At 49.7% G+C, this 23175-nt stretch overlaps 1 protein-coding gene across 25 annotated transcripts in view; it reads left to right on the top strand.

Annotated features, from left to right (window-relative positions):
• The first annotated feature begins 5719 nt into the window (after positions 1 to 5719).
• ANKS6 (ankyrin repeat and sterile alpha motif domain containing 6) overlaps positions 5720 to 23175 on the top strand; it is a 68289-nt gene continuing 50833 nt past the window's right edge. For all 25 annotated transcript variants that reach the window (XR_008424275.1, XR_008424268.1, XR_008424273.1 and 22 more), the window contains exons 1-8: positions 5720 to 6199; positions 11335 to 11831; positions 14482 to 14526; positions 15200 to 15404; positions 16385 to 16491; positions 18534 to 18682; positions 19947 to 20145; positions 20909 to 20958. Coding sequence is in view for 4 of the 25 variants with exons in the window: in XM_019454373.2 (XP_019309918.2) it covers positions 5835 to 6199; positions 11335 to 11831; positions 14482 to 14526; positions 15200 to 15404; positions 16385 to 16491; positions 18534 to 18682; positions 19947 to 20145; positions 20909 to 20958 (1617 nt within the window). In the remaining 21 variants the exon portion in view is untranslated. The remainder of the gene's footprint in view (positions 6200 to 11334; positions 11832 to 14481; positions 14527 to 15199; positions 15405 to 16384; positions 16492 to 18533; positions 18683 to 19946; positions 20146 to 20908; positions 20959 to 23175) is intronic.

Here is a 23175-nt window from a genome sequence, read left to right as displayed (position 1 = left end):
TCGTTTCATCAGCTGTTCAACCAACAAACAGATCTCTCTAGAAGGCACTTTCAATTTGTTGTATTAACTCCCTTCGTAGGGGTCATTACACCCCTTTGAGAGTTTAACTTGGTATATGGTAGATGTGGAATTTCAAACATTAGTGGAAAAAAGATGGCTGACTCAGTCAATGACTGGGGCAACTTGATAGCCATTTGGAAAAAAATAAAGCTGAATCCCAAACTCACACCTTATACCAAAATAAATGCCAAATGATGTAAAGATGTAAAAGTAAAAATTAATAATAAAAACCCAGCAATAAAAGTATTGGATGAAAGAGCCAAGAGACCATTATAGAAAAGATTTATAAAGTTGACCACATAAAATTTTTAATATTCAATAAGGTCCAAAATAATATAAACTCAAAAGTCAAAAGACAAATCAGAAAGAGATATTTGCAGATGACATTTACCCGGTATGTGAATCAACAGGGAAATAAAAGAACAGAAATGAAAATGGCTGAAAGATTTGAATAGACCATTCCCCCAATAAAGAAATACAAATGATCTATAAACATATCAAGATGTGTTCAATTTCTCTATTTAAAATGCATGCAAATTAAACTTACTCTGAATTATTTTTTCACCTATGAGATTAGCAAAGATTTAAAAGGTTATTAATTCCAGCATTGGCAAGGATGTGAATAAACAGGTACTATTATCCACTGTTGGTAAGAATGCGAACTGGCATAACCTTTTGGAAAGCAATTAGGCAACATTTATTAGAAATATTAATTCTCATATCCTTTTGATTTTGCAATGTCACATCAACAGAAATAGATTCACAAGTACTCAAGAGATGTGCTAAGAAAAGGAAGCCTACTGCAATATCGTGTATAAAAGGAGAAAGTTGTCAATAACCTAAACGTCCACTAATAGGAGATTATAAAGTATTGTACGTTCATACACTAACATACCACAGTATCATTAACAAGAGTGACACTAATTCTAGGTGTTTAACATACAAATGTGCTTAAGATGCATCATTAAGTCAAGAAAAGCAAGTTGTAGAGCTATATAGACAGTATAATCCTATTTTGGTAAAATTTGTTAACATACACAAAGAAAAAAACTCTTAAGAAAATATCCACCAAACTATTAACTATTATATTTATTTCTGGTGAGTGAGATTCTGTGGGCCTTTACTTTTCATTCAATTTATTCATGTTTTTCAACAAATACTTATTGATTACCTACCACCTACCTATCATTGATCTCAAAGGAACTCACATTCTATGTTTGCACAACACTGGAATTCTTTTCAACAAACATTATTATCATATTAGGGAAAACAGGTTAGACATTTAAAAGAGTACGTTTTATTTTTTTTTAATGTTTATTTATTTGAGAGAGAGAGAGAGAGAGAGACAGAAAGAGAGGACGAGTGAGAATGGGGCACAGGCAGAGAGAGAAAGAGAGAATCCCAACCAGGCTCTGCACTGTCAGCGCAGAACCCGATGTGGGACTCAAACTCACAAACCGTGAGATCATGACCTGAGCCGAAGTTGGACACTTAACCAACTGAGCCACCCAGGCCCCAATAAGTACCCTTCAGAGATGATTTTACTTGCTGGCCCTCTTTACCTCCTTTCTAATCTACTGCACCAGTGTCTGGAATCCAGTCCCCCTGCTCCCTCTTTCCACTCTGTGCCCTCTCTTTTCCTTCCACTACCAGGATATCCCCCAGTCTTTCTGCTCAACTTGGGGCCAAGCTCTCCCATGAAGCTGTGATACACCCAGACTGTGATACCTTCCTCTGAACTGACAATGAAGCTCATAGACCACCCTCTCTGCAATCATGTGGGATCCCCTGGGAGCCAGGGGCCGGCCCTATCATCTATAACATGCCATCATACACATAATGCCGGGCACACAGAAGGCGCTCAATAATGTTGGCTGGATGAGGTCTGTGTTGGTGATGGAGCTACGCTGCTCAGATCATCCTTCCAGAGAACCTTGCTCTGATCCCTGGGAGGATGACTGTCGGGACCATAGCAGCAGGCTTGAACGTCTGGCTAACAGTTGGGTTTAGCACTAGAGGACAGAAGAAGGGTGAGGTCAGAGGATTTTATTCCTCAGGGGATTGCTCCTTACTAGGCTGGCCCTGTCCCTCTACCAATGGTCCTAACTCCTATCAACTAGATCTCTCCATTTTCTCTCTTGCAGAATTCCAGTGAGTACTCTCTCCCTTCCCCCTTCAGGCCTGGGGTGACAATGGCTCCCTGTTGTTACCAGCTCTGGAGTACTGCACCAGCTCTTGTGGCTCTTAGTAAACCCTGCCCAGAGTTCTATAATTAGCCCTTTAGTAAATGTTCCTCATTTCTTCAGCCAAGTGTGCCATCTGTCTCCTGCTGGGCCCCTGACTGCTATAACCACTGTTCCACGCACGATTTTTTTTTATAATAGCAGAACACTGGAAACAAGCTAATTGTGAATCATTAAAAACTGATTAAATAAATTATGGCACAGCTGCTTAATGGTGTTACATGCTACCACTAAAAAGGATTCAGGAGATCTAGTCACCTGCATGAAAAGATGCCCAAGCATTTGTTAAAATTTTTAAAAGCAAGATTCGGAATAGCCTGCACTGTATGAACTCATTCATTCAAAACGTAAAATCTACATTTGTTAAGGCTGGGATTGCAGGTGAGGACACCCCTGCTCAAAACAAACCTAACAAAAGCATGAAGGGGGGCGGTGAGGATTTTCTGACCCCATCTCTTTCTATCACTCATCTCTGCTTTCCTGTGTGGTATCTTCACGCTTAGGCAGGTGGTCTTCAAGTGGTGGCAGAGAAAGTACCTGTTCGGCTCACAACATCTGGACATCCTGACAGCTGACCAACCCAGCACAAAGGGCTTTGTTCCCAACTGCTTTAGCAAAAAATCCTGGGCCAAAGCAATCAGGACAGACTTGGACTTATGCTAACCACTGAATCATACATACTGAGAGTGGAGAGGGAGGATCCCTAAGAAAAAGGGGGCATTTCTTCCCGGAGTAGGAGACACAGAGCAGGTGTAAGCAGCAGGGATCCGCTTAGAGGGAATATTTGTAGTTGGTATTTGTTATGTTTTTTGGCTTCCCAGTATCTAAACCCCCCTCCCTATTCTGGAGAGTCTCCTACCTTCTAGAGCACGTATACTGGAGCCTACCCCCTGCTATACATACTGAAAGTGCCAGAAAGGCACTTTCCCAGCCTCCCTTTTTGCCAGGCAAAACATGTGACCCAGGCTGAGCCATTTACATGCTCTCATCTCAGGCTTTGGCTCTCAAGCTGGTAATACAAAAAGGGGCCTGTGTCAGGGCCCCTGGGTGGCTCAGTTGGTTGAGTGTCTGACTTGATTTTAGCTCAGGTCATGATCTCACGGTTTGTGGGATTGAGCCCCAAGCTGTCAGCACAGAGTGTGCCTGGGATTCTCTCTCTCTCTCTCTCTCAAAATAAATAAACAAACAACTTAAAAAAAAAAAAAAAAAGGCCTGTTTAGACTCCATCCTGGTATAGGGTGCAGCCATGGAATGATCTGGGGCATTGTCCTTGGTTGTCGGGCCTCCAAGATTGGTTTTCTGGCCCTTGTAGGATCTGTGACTACAAAAAGAACTTTGTATTAAACCCTCTTTCTACTTTCTATCTAGAGGTTCAATTTCTACAGTTTGCAATCAAGAAGGTTGATCAATGCCTACATGTACATATTGCATGTTTGTATATGTGTGAAATATCTTTGGAAAGATAAAACAAATGTGAATATTGGTTACCTACCTATGGTAGGACCAGGACAGTGGGAGAAGAGGGAAAGGGGCTTTTACTTTCCTGTCCTTTTGTACTGTTGGCATTTATTTTTTATCACGCATATTACTTTTATAATGAAACAACTAGTTAGCAAAAAGGTACCCGAATAAATAGGATAAGAAAAGGGTACAATTTTTCAGGATTTCCACAGAAACAAATGTCTTCACCAGACCTTCAAAAGGAAGTTATCCTCACCTCTGTTGTGAATGGGGCCAAATCTAGAAGCGAGTGAGAGTGTACCACCTCAGACACTGGGCCTAAGTGATTAGCTCTAGCCCTGTAACTCACCTGGTCACTTTCCATGCCTCCCCATTACTCACAGAATAAATCCCAGTCTCCATCCCGGCCCTGAAGCCCATGGCAGTCTGAGTCCTGTGTACTTTGGAGATCTTTCCTCATCTTTACATCGTGCTTGGAAGACTTTCTTCCAGCCCTGCTGGCCCAGATCCTAAAGGTATTACCGTCTTCTCTGATCTTCCGATGCCATGACTTTTATTCCTTCTTCAGGCCCTCATCAAGTTTTGATCTGTGTTACAAGTCTATGTACATGAGACTTAGTCCTTAACACTCATGTACTGAGCACCTACTATATGCCCGGCCATCTTCTAGGTTTTTGGACCACAGCTCACAGTCTATGCAAACCAATTACCCCATATCCGAATGTTGATGTTATCACGATGAGCAGGCAGCAAAAGCAATTTGCAAACAGGACTGCCCTTGTTAGAACATTTTTCCCCTCTGCTTGCATCATACTCTCCCCAAATGTCAGCATGGTTCCATTTTTCAATTTCTTCAGGTCTGTGCAAGTGCCACATTCTCGACACCTTCTCTACCCACCCTATTATAAAATAACATCCCATCCTCTATCCTATTTACTTGGATTTATGTTATGCTCTGTTTATTGCTTTAGTAGCATTCATCACCAACAGACATACAAGTTACTTACTTGTGTATTTACAGCTTGTCTTTTTCCACTGTCAGCTCGAGAGGCAGGGATTTTATTTTGTTTCCCCCAGCTTCTCCAGTACCTAGAACAGTGCAGAGTTGGCACTCCATAAATGTTTGCTGAGAACAGGAAATTGGGCTGGATGTCGGAAGAGCTTGTCCTAGCACAGCTCTCCTCCAGGACAGTCGTGTGGCCTTTAGCAACACTCAACCTCCTTTAAGCTTCTGTTGTGTCCTCTGTCAATTGGAGTGGTCATCTGAGGCCTCCCCGGTGGCTGACAGGATGCTGTGAGGACCACACGTGGGTCTCGAATTTCAGGGTGCACCAGAATCACCTGGAGGGCTTATTAAAATACAGGTGTCTGGACCCACACACAGAATTTCTGATCCGGTAGGTCTGGAGTGGGGTCAGGGAATTTGCGTTTGTGACAACGTCCCAGATGGTGCAGATTCAAGAATCACTGATGAAAACAGATGAGGGACAGGAGGCGCTGGTAGCCTTAACTCCCAGGTAAGGACCCGCTCTCAAGGTCCCGCAGGACATTCCGCGCGGTGCAGAAGGAACAGAATGGATCCAGCCGCCCCTGGCTCCAGCCAACAACTCCAGGAAGCGGCCGTGTAGCGCCAGGCGCTGGTGGAGTAGGGGGCGGCGGCGCGCTACAGGCCGGCCCCAGGCGGCGGCGGACCTAGACCCCGTGGTTCCGAGCTCGCACCAGGAGTGGTCTGCAGCAGCCGCTCCGACCTCCGCACGGGGCAGGAAGTCCCCCGAGCCTCCGGAGAGGGCCGCCACTGGGCGCCGCACGGGCAGGGGCGGCCCCGGAGTCGGGGCGCGGACGCCACTCGGAGGTCCCGGAACTCGCCGTCCTTCCCGGCGCGGCGAGGACGCGCGGCCGGGACCCCGGCGCGCGCCCGGCACACAGTAGGCGCGCGGCCCCGCCCCCCGGCGCGCGCCCGGCACACAGTGGGCGCGCGGGCGGCGGGCGGAAGGGGGCGCTGGCGCGCGGTATCCGGGGGCGGAGCCGGCGCGGCCGGCCAGGCGGACGGGCGCGGGCCTCGGGGCCGCGATGGGCGAGGGCGGGCTGCCCCCGGCCTTCCAGCTGCTGCTGCGCGCCTGCGACCAGGGCGACACGGAGACGGCGCGGCGGCTGCTGGAGCCGGGGGCGGCGGAGCCGGCGGAGCGCGGCGCGGAGCCCGAAGCGGGCGCAGAGCCGGCGGGGGCCGAGGCGGCTGGGCCCGGGGCGGCGGCGGCGGCGGCGGCGGCGGCCGGAGCGCCCGTGCCTGTGGACTGCTCAGACGAGGCGGGCAACACGGCGCTGCAGTTCGCCGCGGCCGGGGGCCACGAGCCGCTGGTGCGCTTCTTGTTGCGCCGCGGCGCCTCGGTCAACAGCCGCAACCACTACGGCTGGAGCGCGCTCATGCAGGCAGCCAGGTAAGGGGCCGGGGGGTCTGGGGGTGGTGGCCCGCCGTCCCCGGGGCGAGGCGGGCCCAGGTGGCCGGCGCTGACCGGCGCCCCCCGCGGACGCCCCGGGAGGCAAAGAGTCAAGGACTCGTTCCAGAGAGCTGGAATGGTAAACTTTGAGCAACTTGGGATACTACAAGAAGTGGAAGTGCTCTTTAGTAATAAAATCAGAATCTTAGAAAGAGTGGGTCTTTTGAAACAGAATCTGAAGACCTCGTCGAGTGGAATCTTAGAGACACGCAATCTTAGAGGTGGTGATTCATTGCTTCTTTCAACATGGGTTTCCTACGAACTTACCTACCCACCTAGCCTGGAAATGGGACACTGCGGGAGCCAGAAAAAGTCCCACCAGGAGCAGCTCACGTCCCGGTGGACAGGCCACACAAGAGATCGGGCTTGTTGGGGAAAGTGCCGGGAGCTCTGGGGATGGCAGACCCAGTTTGGGGAAGTGGAGGAAGGTTTTTGGTAAGAATGATGTATATATTCATGTCAAGACTCCGTAAAAATTAACCAGGACAGAAGAAGTGGGAATGGGGTGATTGGCTCACGCAAAGGTTTAGAAGCAAGGGTGAACATAAGGCATTGTTAGGACCGCTAGACTGATGTCAGTAGGAGGAGGGGGCTAGACTTAGTGGACGATGATCCTTCCCTGGAGAGAAAGGGGCAGGTGCCATGTGGCAGGGGCTGAGAAAGATGAGCTATCCTAAGGGCACTGGGGATTGATAGAAGGTTCTAGGCAGAGTGAGTGACAGAATCAGATTTATGTTTTGGAAAGATCACTTTCACTGCAGTGTGAGGACAGATTGGAGCAGTCCAGGGAGAGGTGATGGTAGCCTGGACCAGAGCAGAGACAACAGTGGGAAAACAAAGAGATGTTTGAGATGTACTCAGGAAGCAGGGTGAACAGGTGAACAGGACTTGAAAACCTGGTAGGAAGGACCTCAGATGTACAGTAAAGCCACTCACCTCTGTTGGCCATCTACTTGGGTCCCACCCAGCCGTTAGTTTGGTCTCTGGTGAACGTTCTTGTGTCAGAAATGATTACATCCTTGTTTTTTCCTACTCTGAAAATGATAGCCTTTATTGAGCCCTTTTTGTGTCAAGCACCGTGTAAAGTGCTTTAAATGAAGTAACTCACTTGGTCCATACAAAACCTTAGGAAGTATAGGTAGTGTCACCCCCTTTTTACAGATGAGGAATTGAGGCTCAGAGTTAAGTAACTTGCCCAAGGTTACACCGCTAGTAAGTGGCAGAGTCACATTCACACCCAGGCAGGTGGCTCCAGAGCCTGTGCTCCCCAGCCTCTGCTCTCAGCCACAAATCCTGTGACTGTTTCCTCCTGGTGTTGACCACAGGGAAGCTACTCGCCAAACTGGCCAAATGCTAAAGAGACGGGTTGCGTGGTGTTTACTTTGACCCTAACTTCACCCTTGGCCTCTTTGCTTCTGTCCTTCATTTCTCTGCCTGCCGGTGTGGCAGAGCTGGCCCCTCTGCTTCATGCTTTGGGTGGTGGGAGTTTGTGCCAGGTCTTTAAACACAGGTGTTAATTGCCGAAATTAATTGGCAGTGACAGCAGCTGTTCAGAAAGCCCCAAGCTTCCCTATCCTCAGTAATTATTTATTAGAAACTTAGCATCCACAAAATCATCTCAGCCTTCCTTGAGTTCTTTTATGTTTTCAGCCTAATTGAATGACCGCTTGGGCTACCCATGGATTCAGAAAGCATTCCAAATGTCAGCATTTCTGTCCAAATTCATCCTTTTTCTTTCTCTCTAAAAATTTGTTATACCAGAAGAGCTGGGATTTGGGATTTTAGGGTCTAGGTTCAAGTTTTGATTCTGTCAGTTTCAAATCGAGAGGCCCTGAATTTACTGCTTTCCATTCAAATCTTCAGTTTCCTCACCTATGAAATGGGCATTATCAGTTTATTTCAGGGTTTATTAAGATCAAGTGAAGGGCACCTGGGTGGTTCAGTTGGTTAAGCATCTGACTCTTGATTTTGGCTCAGGTCCTGATCTCCTGGTTAATGAGATTGAGCCCTGCGTAGGGCTCCGTGCTGAGTGCGTGGAGCCTGCTTGGGATTCTCTCTCTCCTCTCTGTGCCTCTCCCCCAGTCATGCACGCCCCCTCCTTCTCTTAAAGTAAATAAATATTTAAAAAAAATCCAATGAGAGGAAGGGGCGCTTGGGTGGCTCAGTCAGTTAAGTGCCCAACTTCAGCTCAGGTCATAATCTTGCAATTTGTGAGTTTGAGCCCTGTGTCGGACTCTGTGCTGACAGCTCAGAGCCTGGAGCCCGCTTCAGATTCTGTGTCTCCCTCTCTCTCTCTGCTGCTCACACCCTGTCTCTCTTCTCTCTCTCAAAAATAAACATTAAAAAGAATGTCCAAAATCCAGTTAGAGGTGTGCTTGGGTGGCTCAGTCAGTTGGTTGTCGGGTTCTTAATTTCGGCTCAGGTCATGATCCCAGGGTCATGGGATTGAGCCCCGTGTCAGGTTCCTTGCTGAGTGTGGAGCCTGCTTGAGATATTCTCTCTCTCTCTCTTCCTCTCTCTCCCTCTCTCTCCCTCTCTCTCCCTCTCTCTCCCTCTCTCTCCCTCTCTCTCCCTCTCTCTCCCTCTCTCTCCCTCTCTCTCCCTCTCTCTCCCTCTCTCTCCCTCTCTCTCCCTCTCTCTCCCTCTCTCTCCCTCTCTCTCCCTCTCCCTCCCTCTCCCTCCCTCTCCCTCCCTCTCCCTCCCTCTCCCTCCCTCTCCCTCCCTCTCCCTCCCTCTCCCTCCCTCTCCCTCTCCCTCTCCCTCTCCCTCTCCCTCTCCCTCTCCCTCTCCCTCCCTCTCCCTCTCCCTCTCCCTCTCCCTCTCCCTCTCCCTCCCTCTCCCTCTCCCTCTCCCTCTCCCTCTCCCTCTCCCTCTCCCTCTCTCTCCCTCTCTCTCCCTCTCCCTCTCCCTCTCCCCCTCTCCCCCCTCCCCCCTCCCCCCCCTTGCTCATGCTCTCTTTCTCTCTTTCTTTAAAATAAAAAATCAAATGAGACAAAAATGTGACAATACTTTTTATTTTTAATCTGATGTTAGGAATTATACCAGATTTTATTTCACACTTGATAACTAAATAGCATGATTTTAAAAAATTCTCTACCTCAGTGCAGGATACACCAGTTCTTTAGTTACTCCCATTGTCTGCCTCCGGACCATCCTCTATCTACTTAGTTATGCCAGTGTTCATTTAGTCACTCATTCATTTGCCAGCAGTTACTGAGCCCCACTGTAGGTCAGCCAAGAGTCCCTGTCCTTGGGGAGCACACAGTCCGACAGGAAGACACAATTGTAGAAGGCTCAGGTGCATAGATGAAGGGCACCTGGACTAGTGTGGAGGGTCTGGGAGCTGCTCAGAGGTGAGGTCTGAACTGAGTCCTGCAGCAGGATGAAGGGTGTGCTCAGGAGATACGGACAGGGGAGGGCTCTGGTCAGAGAGGCGGCATGGCAGAGGTGTGGGAGGAATATAATCAGTGAGTGCAGGCGTTGGGGGCCGGGGGGGCTGGCATGGGGGTTGGGTGGAAATGAAGCGGACAAAGTCAGCAGGTCTTCCTCAGACATTGGGAAGCTGGGAAGTGGCCATGAAGTTTAGGTTTGGGCAACACCATCATGGAGGATGGGCAGGAAGGAACAGGACTGGAGGCAGGAAGATAGGTTGGGGTTGCAGCTTTCTGCATTTGAGTTTATGTCCATTTGATTTGCTCCCTCTCTGCTCTTGGAGAAGAGGAGGGACAGGCCCAATTCACCAAGCTCTCCCTCCAGAGGCTGAGCTGACTCGGTGCCGTTAAGGTTCATGTCCCCCAAGGTATTTGTAAGTCCAGATCAGAGTTTGGCCTTGGCTTTGCCTCCACAGGGAGAAGGGAGGCCCTGGGTTTAGAGGAGGTTTTAAAACACACACACACACACACACACACACACACACACACACACACACACACCTCACTTCCGGAAAGGAGGGGAATGCAACAAGAGATTCAAAACACTGCCTCACAGATGTAGACATTATGCAGGCATTATGGTTTGGAACCGCCGGCCCCTCTCTTGTCATTCTTTCCCAGTTAGTCTAGGGCTCCTTCCAACTCTGACACACACTGCTCTGAGCCTAGTGTGCCAACCAAATCCTACAAAACAGGTCTTTCCTGCCCCCTGGCGGCAAAAGAAGGAAGAGATTTTGCTGGGAAGAGGCATCTGTTTTCGTCTTCCTGGTATGGAGTTGGAGGTCGCTTGTTTATATCTCCCTGGCCAGCTCAAGATTCAGGGAGAAGGGTCTGGCCCAGGCCCATTTCTTAGCCACTGGCAGCGGACATTCCTGCCAGCAGGTGGCAGCAGGCCTCTGGTAAGAGGAGCCTGAGCCCCTCTCTGCTGACCACAGCCATGCCACACCTCTTGGCATGGGGTGCACTGGCTCATCTTGAAGGACCTTCTGTGTGCGTTTGGGGATGGGTAGACATGAGTCAGACGTGAGCTCTGCCCACGGGAGTCAGCACAGGCAGAGATAGATTACAAGACTATAAAGCAGAATAAAATGAACTCTGAGATGTGGGACGCAGTATAGTGTAGGGGAAAGAGTGAGTACATCGGGATTCAGACAGACCTGGGTTCTGACCTGACACCACCTCTTACCAGCTGCATGACTTCAGTACTTTGTGTAACGTGTAAGGTAAAACGATTATTATATCTAACATTCATGACGTACTTCCTTTGGCCAAACCCTGTTATAAGTGCTATATATATATCATATATATGTATAGTAACTCATTTAATTCCCAACAGCTCTTGAAGTAGATACAATTACATCCTTATATTACAGATAAGGCAATGAAGTCATGAAGAAGCTAAAGTTCTTTTTCAAGATCACACAGCTAGTGCTTGGATCCAGAGCTAGATTCGAACCTAGACAGGGCAGTTGCTCACCTTTGTGCTGGTGGATATGTGGGGCCAGCACAGTGCCTGGCTCCAGAAGACCTTTTATAATAAGTAACTGCTATGATTTTAATAATTAATGACAAATGAGGATCATATAAGCTGTTTCCTTATCAGTGTTCCATGTTAGTGTCACTAATTCTCCATCTTCCTGGCAGATTTGGGCACGTGAGCGTGGCACACCTCCTTTTGGATCATGGAGCTGATATCAATGCCCAGAACCGTCTAGGGGCCAGCGTGCTCACTGTGGCCTCTCGGGGTGGCCACCTGGGTGTGGTGAAGCTGCTTCTGGAAGCTGGTGCCTTTGTGGACCATCACAGCTCCTCAGGCGAGCAGTCAGGGGACAGCACGGATGAGCTGTTGGACATCACAGCCCTGATGGCTGCCATCCAGCATGGGCATGAGGCTGTGGTGCGTCTGCTGATGGAGTGGGGCGCGGACCCCAACCACGTGGCCCGAACCGTGGGCTGGAGCCCACTGATGCTGTCAGCACTCACTGGGAGGCTCGGCATGGCTCAGCAGCTGGTGGAGAAGGGGGCCAACCCTGACTACCTCAGCGTGTTAGAGAAGACCGCCTTCGAGGTTGCACTTGACTGCAAGCACAGGGACCTTGCAGACTACCTGGACCCACTGACCACTGTCAGGCCCAAGACAGGTCAGGCTGTGCCACCACCAATTTCCTTCCCTTCCTTGCCATGGCTTCACAGAGGACCCTAAATTGTGTTTGAACGACAAAAGCTGAGGACTGCCCAACCAGAGGGCGTGTGCAAATCAGAAGTTTAGCCTACCGAACAATGGGTCTTAAGATGTGCTGTGCATAAAAATCAGTTGGGAGTACCTATTACTTGCAGGTTTCTAGCCCACCCTGCAGAGAATTATTTGGTATCTCTGGAAAGAGCCTGGAACCCCCATGGCAAGGCCCCTCCTTTCTAACCAGATGATCCCGATGCAGGATGTTCTGGGATCTTTCTAGGACAGGGTTCAGCAGACTTTTCCTGTAAAGGACCAGATAGAAAATATTTTAGACTATGGGCCAGTCTCTGTCAGAACCACTCATTCCGCTAGAGTGAAAGCAGCCAGACATTATATGTAAATGAGTGGGTATGGCTGTGTTTCAGTAAAACCATAATTACCAAAACAGGCTGCAGAGCAGATTTGGCCCGGGACCCCTGCCAAACTGTGTGCCCTCTGCCCTTGAGGACCTTGGCCTCTGTAGGGGAGACAGGCGAGAAATGGGAAATAAACCTACTGGAAATAACTTACGTAGTAGGCAGGTGGTAGGTACCACGCGGGGGAGGAAAGCGGGCAGGGTTGAGGTTTGGGGTGTGTGGGTGATGAAGGCTGCTGTGTGGTTGGGTGGCCTCCTTGAGCATGTAAGACCGTAGCTGACATGGAAGCTGAGGGAGTGCTCCCGGCCGGCTCTCGGAAGAGCCTCCAGGTAGGACGGCAGCAAGGGAGAGGCTGTGTTAGCAATGATAGATTATTATGTAAGTGACTGTTTATTCCAAGCTCTTTTTGTGAGGTGCTAGAAAGTTCACCTGGAAGACCCCCAGCTCTCTCCCTCGCATTAGCTGCAGGATAGGGTACCATCGAGGCTATAACGGTCATTGTGATACACCCCACCGTGGTGGTTCCTTGGGCTGGGAAGGGTCCCCAGAACTGTGGTGCTATTGATGCCAACACCGGCATCTGGAATGAGGAAAGGGCCAGCCCAGGGTCACTTGGCATCAATGGCACAACTGACCGGGCCTCCTGGGGTCAGGCTAGAGGGTCAGTCATTCTTTTGTACCAGATGGTTGCTTAGCAGCCAGCACTAAGGTCAGGTGACATACTATTTTTTGTCAAAGGGTCTTGGTATGAGAAGGCCCCTCCCATAGCAAATTAGACTCTTAAACACTTAAAGGAATGTGACCTATTTAAAACTAAGATGCAGAATTTTTTTTTTTTTAAGTAGTTCTTCCTGCCCAACGTGGGGCCCAACGCAAGTCTTGAACTCACAACCCTGAGATTAAGACCTGAGGTGAGATCAAGAGTCTGATGCTTAACCGACTGAGCCACCCTGGCTCAGAATCATTTCTTAATAGTATTGCACAGGCAAAATTAGACATTTGGTTCCATGGCCCTGTCTGTCCTCTGTAAGAACTCTGGAGTTAAGTACCACCCTTTCTGGGGTGGGTGCTAATCACCGGTGAAGGCAACAAAAATTGCTCTTTGAATGAGGCCTAAGGCTTTCTGAAGCATTCTCCCACCTATATTATTGATCCCTGCAACCACCACACGGTCGCCATATTAGCATGTTATCCCCTGTTGTTGATGAGACCAATCATCCTGGAAACGTACTCAAATTCTGATACGCCAACTCCAGACTCGGTGGTCCCTGAACTGTGCTGCAGCTTCTTCCCAGCTGCCTGAGGGGCTGACCTGAACCAGAGATTTAGCCCAGAGTCACAGGTCCCCCTCACAGCCACTCCATCCCTAGAGTCAGAGATTGCAGTAAGTCCTGCCTTCGGCCACCTGTGAGGGGACTGGTCATGATGATGTCTACTTTCTGACAGTAGCACAGTACTCACCAGCTTGGAGGAAGGTGGCAGATGAGCAGATGAGGGAGGGGAAGCATTGGTGGGTGCAGCAAGGCCCAGGTTTGGGGGTAGGCGTGGGCTTCTGGACCAGCTGAGGAGCTGGGCTGCAGGGACCAGCACGGAAACCTCAGGTGGGCAGTGGTCTGCAGAGAGCCATGTCTGCAAGTCTGGGGCAGAGTGACTCTCAGAATCCTTCAGATTCCTTATTTGGGAAGGAAAACAAAAATTAACATTGGCTCTTCTGGTGGCCATCTCGATGACCTCCCTCTGGGCTCAGCTGCTGTCTCGGACCCTCTGTTTTGGAATTATCTCATGGTTGTACATTTAGTTTTCAGTAGAAAAGAACCACTTTCTTTTAAAATTTTTCATAGGAATTCAGATTTTTCCAAGACTATACTTTTCCATTACGTCTAAGAGAGGCTATCCCAGAGTTTGGAATGCCCCAAAATGATTGCTTCATGAGTGTAGGATCAGGAAATGTTCTGCTTATTCATGTTTTGTTGGCCAGATGACTGCCCAAGATCTATCTCTGGAGCATTTACAGACACTCTGTGATAATAACTCTTCCAGAAGGGCTACTGGGTTCATCCGCTACACCTGTCTTTTATCTGATTGCTTTTGGAAAGTAGATCATTTTTAAATGCTAGGCTGTATTGTTACATGCTTGTGACTTTTCTGTTCTACTAAACCTTTCCTGGTTAACTTTTAAAATCCTTATTTACCTAGATGAGGAGAAAAGGCGGCCTGATATTTTCCACGCGTTGAAAATGGGTAAGTGCTTTTGAAAATCTTTTTAGAGATTTATGAAGATAGGGACACATTCTCCCAATCTAGTATTTGTAGTCCTTTTTAAGGCCACCCAGAGTGTTTGCGAAAGAAAACAGGCATTTTGTTGTTCCTGACTGTAGTTTCACACAGGGAGGGTTTAGCCCCTGGAGGCTGATAGTTATTATGGTGCTTATACACAGGTTCCAGACCATCCTCCCAGGCCCCCTACCCCTCTGGCCAAACCCTGTGGCTATGCTCTGGCTTTTCCTTACTTCTGAAATTCCTCACTGCCTACCTACTCTCTACTTTCTTTGTGATGAAGGGCTAGTTAGCCTAAGATCTCCTCTCCTGATATAGACCCCCCACCTCTAGGAACCCCTCCCTGATTCTCAACCCCCACGCTGATCTAAGCTGTATGTGCATTGCCTTTCATGTTTCCTTAAGATCTCAATAACACTTCTCTCTTTCAGTAAAGCTGTTTGTGTGCTTGCCTCTGTCCCTCCAAGATCGGGGGATTTGAGAGTGGGGGCTACCTCCTTCTCATCTTTGTAGCCCATGTGATGCCCAGCAGCCCAGTGCAGGGGCAGGTAGAGCATATGTTTGTTAATAACCCACTGGATAAGTAATCCAGCAGTGCCAGGCCCACTGAGCACCAGGCTCCTGCTTCTGTTTGCAGGAAACTTCCAGCTGGTCAAAGAGATCGCAGACGAAGACCCTAACTATGTGAACCTGGTCAATGGGGATGGGGCAACTCCGCTGATGCTGGCGGCCGTCACGGGGCAGCTGCCTCTGGTGCAGCTTCTGGTGGAGAGGCGCGCTGACATCGACAAGCAAGACAGTGTGCATGGCTGGACAGCCCTCATGCAGGCCACCTACCATGGGTCAGTGCCGACTCCACTCCTTCAGCGCGAGGCTAAGGGAATGCCCTGGTCTGAGCTAGGGTCCTTGGTGGGGTTTTCTGGTCCTGAGAAGCTGCAGATAAACTCTAAAGCTGTGAAGACCTGGAGGCACATACACAAAATTAAAGAAGTGCAGGGGCCTTCTGTTCTGCATCCCTACCTTCTGTGTCCTGATTCCTGTTACCTCAGCACAGAATTCACCAGGGGCCATAAAAGCCATGCAGCAGGAACATTTTCTGCAGGAAGATGAGTTTCTGTGGGTTGATTTCAGTTGAACAGTTTGTTTGGAGTGTTCCCATTGATGTCCTTAAGTTACCCCTATTGGAAATGGAACATCAACCATTCGTACCATTGGCTCCTGGGCAACCAGTGCTGAGACTTGTCCTGACCCCTCCTTTTGAATAGGCACCGGCATTGACTGGTGCTTCTGAGTCCCTTCTCAGTCTGTCCTCCTGGAGGCCACCCCTTTCGGATAGGCTGACACAGGGGCTGGGAGCTGCAGACGGTCTTACAGCCACTAAGTGGTCTGATTCCAAATTACAGGCCTTTTCCTTTTCCTTGCCCTGTTTTAGGTGATCACAGCAATTTCCTGTGTCATCCTGAAGCAGTTTTTCTTCTTATTTGGTGAGCCTCGGACAACTGCATCAGACACCTCAGCCTCTGTGAGGCTTCTGCAGTGCAGGGGTCCCGATTTGGGGCAGCAGGAGTTGGGACCTGCGTGGTCATGGTGGCCATGTCGTTTTTCTTTTGCTTGTGGATGGAGCACATCAGCCTTGGTTTCCATCACATTCAGCGCTGACTCCCCACGGGGTAGGGACAGGGAGTGTGAGACAGTTTGCAGCCTTTCACATCCTTCTTTCAGGCTCAGAGATGGGCGCTAATATTGTCAGCTTCTTGCCCAGGAGCAAAACCAGGCTTTTGTTTTCAGTGCGTCTAACCCTGGCTTTTTCTTTCCTCCCTAGGAATAAGGAAGTTGTCAAATACCTGCTAAACCAAGGAGCTGATGTCACTCTTCGTGCAAAAAACGGGTACACGGCCTTTGACCTAGTGATGCTGCTGAGTGATCCTGGTGGGTTGTTTCAGGAAAAGGGTCGAAGACTCTCATGACCTTTCTCAGGCGGGGAATCAGGATAATCACCTTTGTGTCCAGCCCTTGCTTACTCATGAGGGAGGTCACTCTCAAGCCCCGAGGGCTCACCACATGTCCTCAGGCGAGTTCCTTCCCTCCCCGGCAAAGACTGGGCTGGCACCAGGTAGTCCCCTAGGCTTCTCCAGTGCCAGCCTTCCAGGAGTCTCCCAGGAGGGAAGGCCAGCGAGACACGAGTCTGCCTTGGCAGTCCATGCAAGTCCTGGAATGGTATCTGTGCTTTGTGACCAGAAACCCTGCCCCAGGAAGAAACAGAAAGGCCCCTTTGACAAGCAGAATCAGAGATGGAGTAGTGACCTCCTCTGTTCAGTCGTGTAGGTGGAGGCTGCTGGGTCAAGGGCACCGTGCTGGGGATGTGACCATCCCTCGTCCCACCTCTCTCGGGCCCTGCTGGCATCTCCTGCTCCCCTCGGACCCTCCCCCACTGTGACAGGCCCTCCTCTGGGACCTGACGCATCCAATTAGGTAGCCCAAGGGTCAGAGTCTGTCTGTCCGTCCATCCTCTCTTCTGTTGCCCTGGAGTTTCAGCCCAGGGAAAGAGAGAGGCTAGTAGGCCCTTCTAACCCATAGGCTTTGAACCCTGAGCCAAATCCCAGCCTGCTGGCCGTGGGAGAGGACTTAACCTCCGCAGACCCAAGTGGACATAGCCCTGCTGTCCCTCTCGGCTATGGGGTGCCCTGCCAGAGAGCCCTCCCTCTTCCCCAGAATTGCCCCCTCGCCCTGCCTGCTGCCGGCCCCGCATATCTCAGACGCACACTCGGCTCCATTTCATCCTTGCAGTGTGCGTGAGGGGAAGCAGAGCTGCGTATCCCCTTGTGGAGGGGAGGTGACTGAGGCCAGGGGAAATGGCTTATCCCCAGCCAGGGAGGTGAGGTCCTCCGCTCAAGTCCAGTGAGCTCACTCCACCTCGTTGGAGGCCCTCCTGACGTGCGTAGATTTTATGTCATTAAAACCTGTCTCCTGGATCGCGCACACTTTCCTCAGACAAACTCGTGTCTCACTGTGTCTCTTCTCCCTCTTCCCTTCCCGACCACTTCCCTCTCCCTTGCCCCATAAGAGTCTCTCCCTAGTCAATTTTTTTTTCCTAGTGGGTTTTTTAAATGAAGTTTTTGCCTGAATTTTTTTAAGAGACACGTGCTTATTATTGGACACTTGGAAAAGAAAACAAAAATAGTCATCAAGAGAAAAGCACTGTTAATAGTTTGTAATATTTTCTTCTCAACCGCTGTTGTTTTGGTAACCCAGTTAGTAACTGCAAATGATACCTAACCTTTCTTAAGCTTCCCTTATGCCAGAAATTCCCTCGAATCCTCCAGACACCTTTATGCACCAGCATCCTGTCACCCCTTTTACAGAGACACAGAGAAGTTCCCTAATTTACCTGCTGTTGCACAGCCAGGGAGGGGCAGAAGCAGAATTTAACCGCCTGACGTCTGGCTGCAGAGCCTATACTTACTTTATTTATCTGTTTATTTATTTAAAATTTTTTTTTGTTATAAATGTTTATTTTTTATTTTTGAGAGAGAGAGACTGAGCGGAAGCAGGGGATGGGTAGAGAGTGAGGGAGACACAGAAGCTGAAACAGACTCCAGACTCTGAGCTGTCAGCACAGAGCCTGATGCAGATCTCAAACCCACAGGCTGCGAGATCATGACCTGAGCCGAAGTTGGATGCTTTGACCGACTAAGCCACCCAGGTGCCCCAAGCTTGTACTTTTAAAACACACCCCTGTCTTTCTGTGGGAAGAGGGCTCCTGGTTTTTCCTTCTGGTCAAGTGGATTAAGCCCTGCTGGCCTGTTTGCCACCTTTCGAAGACCAGACGGTGAAGCCGGTGACTTGATTCCGGAGTAACATAGACTCGAGCTGCAGGGCTGAGTTCTAAGGCTGACAGGGGTCTTGTTGAGCCCTCTCTCCTGGCCCAGCAGACGTATTTGCAGGTAAAGCGCTGCCTTTTGTGTCCATAGACACGGAACTTGTTCGACTGCTGGCATCTGTCTGCATGCAGGTGAATAAAGACAAAGGCCGGCCCAGCCACCCACCACCTCTGCCCCACTCGAAGGTCCGACAGCCTTGGAGTGTCCCAGTGCTGCCCGATGACAAAGGCGGGCTCAAGGTTTGCCTTTTCCTGTCCTAAAGGGCTTTAAAGAGAGCCAAGTTGACGGTGTGGGGGATGCCTGCCGCTTCCTGTTAATGCAGGGCTGGTTTAGGGTGAGGGTGACCAAGCAGGGACGGGAAATAAGCTGTGGGTGAGCAATAAGGAATGGTGGGGATCAGGGAAAACTGGTGTGATCCTATCACATGCAGTGACTACTTTGCAAGAATGTGGGTTCATGTTGTCAGATTGTCCCATTTTTTTCAGGAAATGCTAGGACGCTAGATATGGAAACCCAATTTATAGATGTCGGGAACTGGAGAATTTTGCATGATGTAGTACTGGGCTGGCCGAACCAAATGCCTCTCCTCCAGGCTGTCTGTCTGCGGCCTCTGCTTCAGCATGTGGGATATTGCTGATTGCGCCATTCTGGGGTCTCCCTGCAGCCCACAGGCCTCCAGCTGGGGCTTTCTGGAAATACCAAAACAACCTCCAGTTGCTCATTTCTAACTGCGAGCCTCCAGTTGCTCATTTCTTTGAATTTCTCGTCCTCCCCATCCTGCTCTACTTGGTTGAAGTCACACTTACCTTTTCTCTATCCTGTCTGGGACTCTAGCACCTCCTCAAATCTGCAGACTCAGCTCCTGTTCTTAGCTCACTCACTAGAGCCCCGGGTTTTCCTCTCAGTGTTGTTTGTATAGGTCCCTTCAGCCCTGTGCTCGCTGCCGTCTCCCTCGGCCAGGCCCTCACAGCCTCCCTTCCTGCTGTGTCATAACCCCCAAGCTGTCACAGGGTTAGGGACACCCTGGGGGGCAGCATTGGTCCTCTCTGTAGGTGGAGAGGCATCAGCTGCCAGAACAGATGGCCCAGGCCTTGGTGTGGACAACACCTCTTACACTGTCACTGGAAAGGGGGGAAGAGCTTATGCAGTGACTGATGCTATGGTGTTTGACGTTGCCTCTTGTCCATCTGTCTGTCTCTGACTCACTGTGAAACTTTGAGCAAGTTGGCACCCCATCTGGATCTCCATTTCTCAATCTGCGATGCGGAGATTGACTAGATGAGGGGCAGCAGATAGGGTCCACTGTCAAAGGTCAGAGCCTCGAAGGGGTGAGTCAGAAAGGCTTTAGAGAGAACCATGGCCTTATGGGAAGGGTTGCTGTGGCTGATTGGTAGTACCTGTCATGGGCCCAGGAGAGCAGAGGGGAAGTGTGTATAAAGTGTGTCACCATCCTTGGCCTGGCTGTTCCTGGAGCATGACCTCTGCTCTGCGTTCCCTTGGCAGTCCTGGTGGAACCGAATGTCCAATCGGTTCCGGAAGCTCAAACTGATGCAGACCCTGCCCCGCAGGCTCTCCAGCAACCAGCCATTGCCTTTCTGTGATGAACCAGACTCAGCGCTGGACTCCACAATGAGGGCGGCCCCCCAGGACAAGACAAGCCGCTTGGGGCTTCATGATGTAGCCCCCACAGTGAAAGATAATGGTAAGAAAAAACTGCATGTGCTGTAAAATTTCCAGAACGGTCAAACCCAAATTCTCTGCCCTTTGTCCTACCTCTTGGGCTGATGTGAAAGGTGAGATGATACTGGAATGTGGCCCTGGAACAAAGTGGCTGGTCTGGGGAAGGAGAGATGGGCAGGGACACAAATGCGGTCAGCATGGTAGAACGGGGATGTTGGTGGCAAGGGTCCCTGGTTTCTGTCCCACACGCCCTGCTCAGGGCCTTGAGGCCAGCCACTGCCTCTCTCTTGCCTTTGATGGGTGATTTTCCCACCTATCAAACATGATTGATCTCTGGCACTGGAAGCATTTAGAAATAGAACGAGTTATCTGAGGGTAGGAAGTGAGCTTCCCAACGCTGGAGGTATTCAACAGATTGGATGACTTTGCCAGGGCACTGAAGGTGATTCCCACACTGATTGAACGGTTGATCAGATCACACCCCTTCAAACAGACTCCCCACACCCAGCCTTGCTCCTTTCACAGCACTGTCTGAGACAAGCTGTTGAGCTGGGTGCATCACTGTCCGACCCAGCACGCAGGGCTTTATGGAAAAGCTGAAAACACACTTTGAGACACCTTTTAAATGCTTTCCGTCTATTCAAGTATTGGATACCAATTATTAGTAAATATTTAATCACTCAGGAGAGTTGGTTTTCCAGGATGAAGGCCACCCTGGTCACTCATCCTCATGCCATGAACTTGTTGGGAGGGGTCATTTCAGGAAACTTCCATTTGTCTCTCAGGTCCTGGGAGCATGAGAGGAGACAAAGAAGATGTGTTATTGACAACCATGGTGAGTGTGGGGCTGTTCTAAAAGCATTTCAAGTCTCTACCAGTCATTAGTTGATTTACAAGGCTGGATGTGGACATGTGTCTCTCTTGGTGGTGGTTGCAGATGGGGTCGATAGCAAAATGTGTAACAGTGGGCACAGCTCTGGCGCTGAGAAATTGGAACAGATGCCAGTCTGAACTGTGGGTAAGGTGGTGCTGGTGCTTAGTGGCCAGATGTAAGCCCTGGTTGCGTTCACAGGGAGGCAGCGCTGAGGACAGGGCTTGCTGAGTAGGAATTGATGGGTGACAGCGGAGTCACCGTTTTGGTTTTGGGGAGTCAGGAGGAGAGGAGTCCCAGAGGAGGCTGTGTTTCCAGCCTGAGAGGCCTCAGTCTCCTCATCTATGAATTAGAGATGCATCAGGATTAGTAACAAAAGTCCTCAAATAACTGGCATGAATGAGACAGCAGTTTCTTTTTCTCAAGTGCAGTTCAGGACGAGTATGTTGACACATGGTGTCCTTCTACCTGTTGGTCTCCCAGGCTTGGCTTCTATTATGAGATGGCCAGCAGAGCTGTGGCCATTACTGCCTCCTTCTAGCCAGCAAGAACTATGAGGGGAGGAAAAAGTGGCCAGGGGCACACCAGGTGTCTTTCAAGAAGTTTCCTGGGAACTCACACGTCACTTCTGCTTATATCATATTGGCCAGCATTTAGTCACATCACACTACGTGTGGGAGGCTGGGGGGCTGGGAAAGGAAGTCTCTGTTCCAGGTGGTTGTGTCCCATCTAAATGCCAGGGGTGTCTACTAAGGAAGATGTGGAAGATGTGTCCCATCTAAATGCCAGGGTGTCTACTAAGGAAGATCCTGGGGGACATCTGACAGTGTCTGACTTTAAGGGATGCTATCCTTCATGGCTGTTTCTTTGAATAAGGTTGTCCCCAGGAAGTGTTTAGCATAGTGCCTGGCCCAGAATGAGCTCCTGGTTATCTGCTGTATGATCTTGGACATGTGACTTCACCTCTCTGGGCTTCGCGGTCCTCTTCTTTAAATGAGGGTTGGGGTTGAACTCAAGTCCATTTAGCTCTAAGACCCTAATCTGGAGGCTGGCCAGGAGAGGGCAGTATTGGAGAGGAGAAGGGAGCCGAAGCATCCTCAGAAGGGGCCGAGCGGGCTGGATCCTGACTGGGACCTGCTTTCTCAGCCCTGCCCCGCCCTGCCCTGCTCTGCAATGGGTGTAAATTGGTGTCTCTAGACCAGATTACTAGAGTGGGAGCTTATACTACCTGACGTTTGATAATCTCATTAAATAGCAGTAATTACTTTTGTATGAAAACAGATCTATTCTTGAAATTTTGGAAGATTCAGTAAAATATAAAGAAGAAAAATAAAATCCCCCTTGATGACACACATAATCATGACTGACATTTTGGGGTAGATAAGTTTTGGGTATTTTTCTAACCATTTTTTAGCATTATGAATATATCACGTCCTACACGATAATGGCAAATTCCACAGCGCTTACTAAGTGCCAGCTGCTACTCAGAGCACTTTACATATATTCATTCATTTAGTCCCCCAGCAGCCCTGTGAGGTGGGCACTGTTCTCTTCCCCATACTATGCTGAGCCTGACTTATTAACAGTTTGACCATCTGTTCCATGTCATTAAACACTCTTAGCCACATCACATCTAATGGCTGCATGTTGCAACATTCTGTCCTGGGAACGTGCCTCACACACCAGTGAAGGCTTACCTGTTGGACTTTGGGGTTTTTAGTTTTTTGTTGTTGTCACGGATCTAATGAATATCTTTATGCCTCAGTTTCTCCCACTTGCCTGTTTCCTTGGGCTAAATGTCTAGAAATAGAATCTCTGGGTCAATGGGTGCAAATGTCATTGCCTTCCGGAAAGTTTGCAACAATTTAGACTCTGTCCCCAAGGAATGAAAATGTCCATCTGTGGTGGGTTTGTGGCTGCGGGCATCCTTAGTCCTCTTCCAGTCCCAGCCCCCTTGCTGGACGAGGTTGCTGAGGTCCGGGGGGCACAGCACTGTTCACAGATTCTCAGAAAAGCTCAGGAAAGCCAGGGTGGGACCCAGGATGCCTACCCTCCTGCGTTGGCACTTCCCTGTCCCACCTCCTCATGCCCCGTGGAAGGCACCGGTATGCTGGCCTACCCCTTGGCAGATGGAGGATGGCCAGGGAGCCCTGCCGAGTGGGCGTTTGCAGCCATCCTTGC

The sequence above is a fragment of the Panthera pardus genome, unplaced genomic scaffold (assembly GCF_024362965.1).
Source record: "Panthera pardus isolate Hobbes unplaced genomic scaffold, ASM2436296v1 HiC_scaffold_20, whole genome shotgun sequence".
NCBI lineage: Eukaryota > Metazoa > Chordata > Mammalia > Carnivora > Felidae > Panthera > Panthera pardus.
Note: the sequence above shows the minus strand (reverse complement) of the source record. Positions and strands in the feature narration are given on the sequence as shown.